We start from the raw sequence: 2,500 nt of genomic DNA, 5'->3' as shown, positions 1-2,500 counted from the left end.
GGGAAAATGAAAAGATTGGTGACCGAACGTTTTCGTCTATTCAAGACATCTTCAGAGGTAGATGAAATCATTCGGTTACCAATCTTTTATTTTTTCCATTGTTTTTTTTTTTTTAATATTGTGAATCACGTGATTACTGTGATTTTAGTATATATATATATATATATATATATATATATATATGTATATATATATACGTATATATATATATGTATAAAATTTATACATATAAATCTATATATATATATATATACATATATAATATACATATATATATATATATATACATATTACATCTACCAGCTGGTCCATTGCGTCTACCTAAACCCTCGTAGTACTTAGAAGTGAAATAGATTATTCTCATACACAGTTTATTTTTAAATTATTTTATTTCCATTATCATCATTGTTATTATCATTATTACTAATGGTATTACTATTATTTTTGTCATTATTATCATTCTTCTTATTATTATTACTATTATTATCATTATTACTATTATTATTATCATTATTATTTCTACTATCATCATTATTATTATTATCATTATTATCATTATTATTATTATCATTATTATTATCATTATTATTATTATTATTATTATCATTATCATTATTATTACTATTATTATTATTATTATTACTATCATTATTATTATTATTATTATTATTATTATTATTATTATTATTATTATTGTCATTATTATTATCATTATCATTATTATCATTATTATTATTATTATTATCATTATCATTATTATTATCATTATTATTATTATTATTATCATCATTATTATTATTATCATTGTTGTTGTTATTATTATTATTATTATTATTATTATTATTATTATCATTATTATTATTATTATTATTATTATTATTATTATTATTATTATTATTATTATTATTATTATTATTATTATTATTATTATCATTATTAATATCATTATTATTATCACTATTACTTTTTTAATGAATTTCATTCACAACGTCAAAAAAGTGCTCTTGGAACTCTACCTTAATTGTTTGCACTGCTCTTTCTGAAACGATTCATAAACATTAATTCAATGTTCAATAATTCCTTTATTCTTAATCTTCTATTTTTTTTTTTTTTTCAATTTCTTATGTACCTATTGATTTCATTTGCATTCAGACTTTGCTACGGTCGAGCGATACATCAAGAAATAATTCGATCAATTAATTCTGATTATCTTTTGTTTTGTGATTTGATATTTTATTGTGGCAGTCGGCAAATGACCTCATTCAACCACGGAAATATCTACACTATATACTTATAGTCTATTCCATTCGTTAACTACTCTGTTAGCAAGAACTGGTTTACTAATAGGGTGGTCAACCAATGGAATAAACTTAGTAACCATGTAGTGAGCGCTGAAAGTATCGGTTATTTGAAGAAAAGGTTAAATAACTGTATGGATGGGGACAATAAGTGGTAATGGACATGGAACTGCCTAGTGTAGGTCTTATGGTCTCTTGCAGGCTCCTTCATTCTTATGTTCTTATACACACATACATATACTTGCACGCTTACATAAGAATATTTATTTAAATTGTGCTTTTCTTTATTTCCTAATAAAAACATATTTCAAATATCTAGATTTAGTTTCACTATTCCCTTCTTTCATCTCTTATTCGGTGGACATTTGACTTCGTCAATTATGCAAACCCTCTGCACCACTTGGCAATGTCCTTGAGCGAGAACATTCTTCTATTTCCAAACATTATTTATTCTTAACTATGCTATACATTTGATTTACGAACATAGCACATCTATACCTGATATATCTTTATTTGTTCCCGAGCTACACCCGCAGGAAACGATCTATCATCTTCATCCGCCTTCTGCAGGACGGTCTCCGCCAATCAGAGATGCGCTCCCGGTACCGAGTCTCGGCCGCGGGCCAATCAGCACGCGCCCCGGCGCCGGCGTCACGACCATCCCCGGCAACTTGCCCTCCGTGGCGTTCCAGTGACGGTGATCGCAATTCTCCGGGCCGCAAGAGTTATAGCAAGTGGAACACATGCAATAACACGTAACAGCTAACTGAGCGTCCTTAAGGGGAGATTGCCTTGGCTTTAGATACTTCATATAAAATGTATGTATATATGTATATATATATATATATATATATATATATATATATATATATATATATATATATATATATATATATATATATATAACGTAGAAACTACTGTTGGAGTAGAAAAGACTGGAAACGGGGAATCTATATATTTCGATTGCAAACTGCAATCCTCTTCAGTAGATACTGAAGAGGATTGCAGTTTGCAATCGAAATATATAGATTCCCCGTTTCCAGTCTTTTCTACTCCAACAGTGGTTTCTACGTTATTGACAAATGTGTGATTACATTTTTCACCTGTAATATATATATATATATAAATATATATTCATTTATATATATATTTATATATATAAGTATATATATATATATACATATATATATATATAGCAAATG

At 26.8% G+C, this 2,500-nt stretch overlaps 1 protein-coding gene across 2 annotated transcripts in view; it reads right to left on the bottom strand.

Moving 5' to 3' along the window:
- LOC143033866 (uncharacterized) overlaps positions 1-2,500 on the bottom strand; it is a 242,612-nt gene that overhangs the window by 62,434 nt on the left and 177,678 nt on the right. The window contains exon 4 of one of the 2 annotated variants that reach the window (XM_076199432.1): positions 1,017-1,039. The exons of the other annotated variant lie outside the window; for it this stretch is intronic. Within the exon in view, the coding sequence (XP_076055547.1) occupies positions 1,018-1,039 (22 nt within the window). The 3' untranslated portion in view covers position 1,017. The remainder of the gene's footprint in view (positions 1-1,016; positions 1,040-2,500) is intronic. 2 annotated transcript variants of the gene reach the window in all.

Source organism: Oratosquilla oratoria, chromosome 16, assembly GCF_046742065.1.
Source record: "Oratosquilla oratoria isolate Oo_2021 chromosome 16, ASM4674206v1, whole genome shotgun sequence".
NCBI lineage: Eukaryota > Metazoa > Arthropoda > Malacostraca > Stomatopoda > Squillidae > Oratosquilla > Oratosquilla oratoria.
Note: the sequence above shows the minus strand (reverse complement) of the source record. Positions and strands in the feature narration are given on the sequence as shown.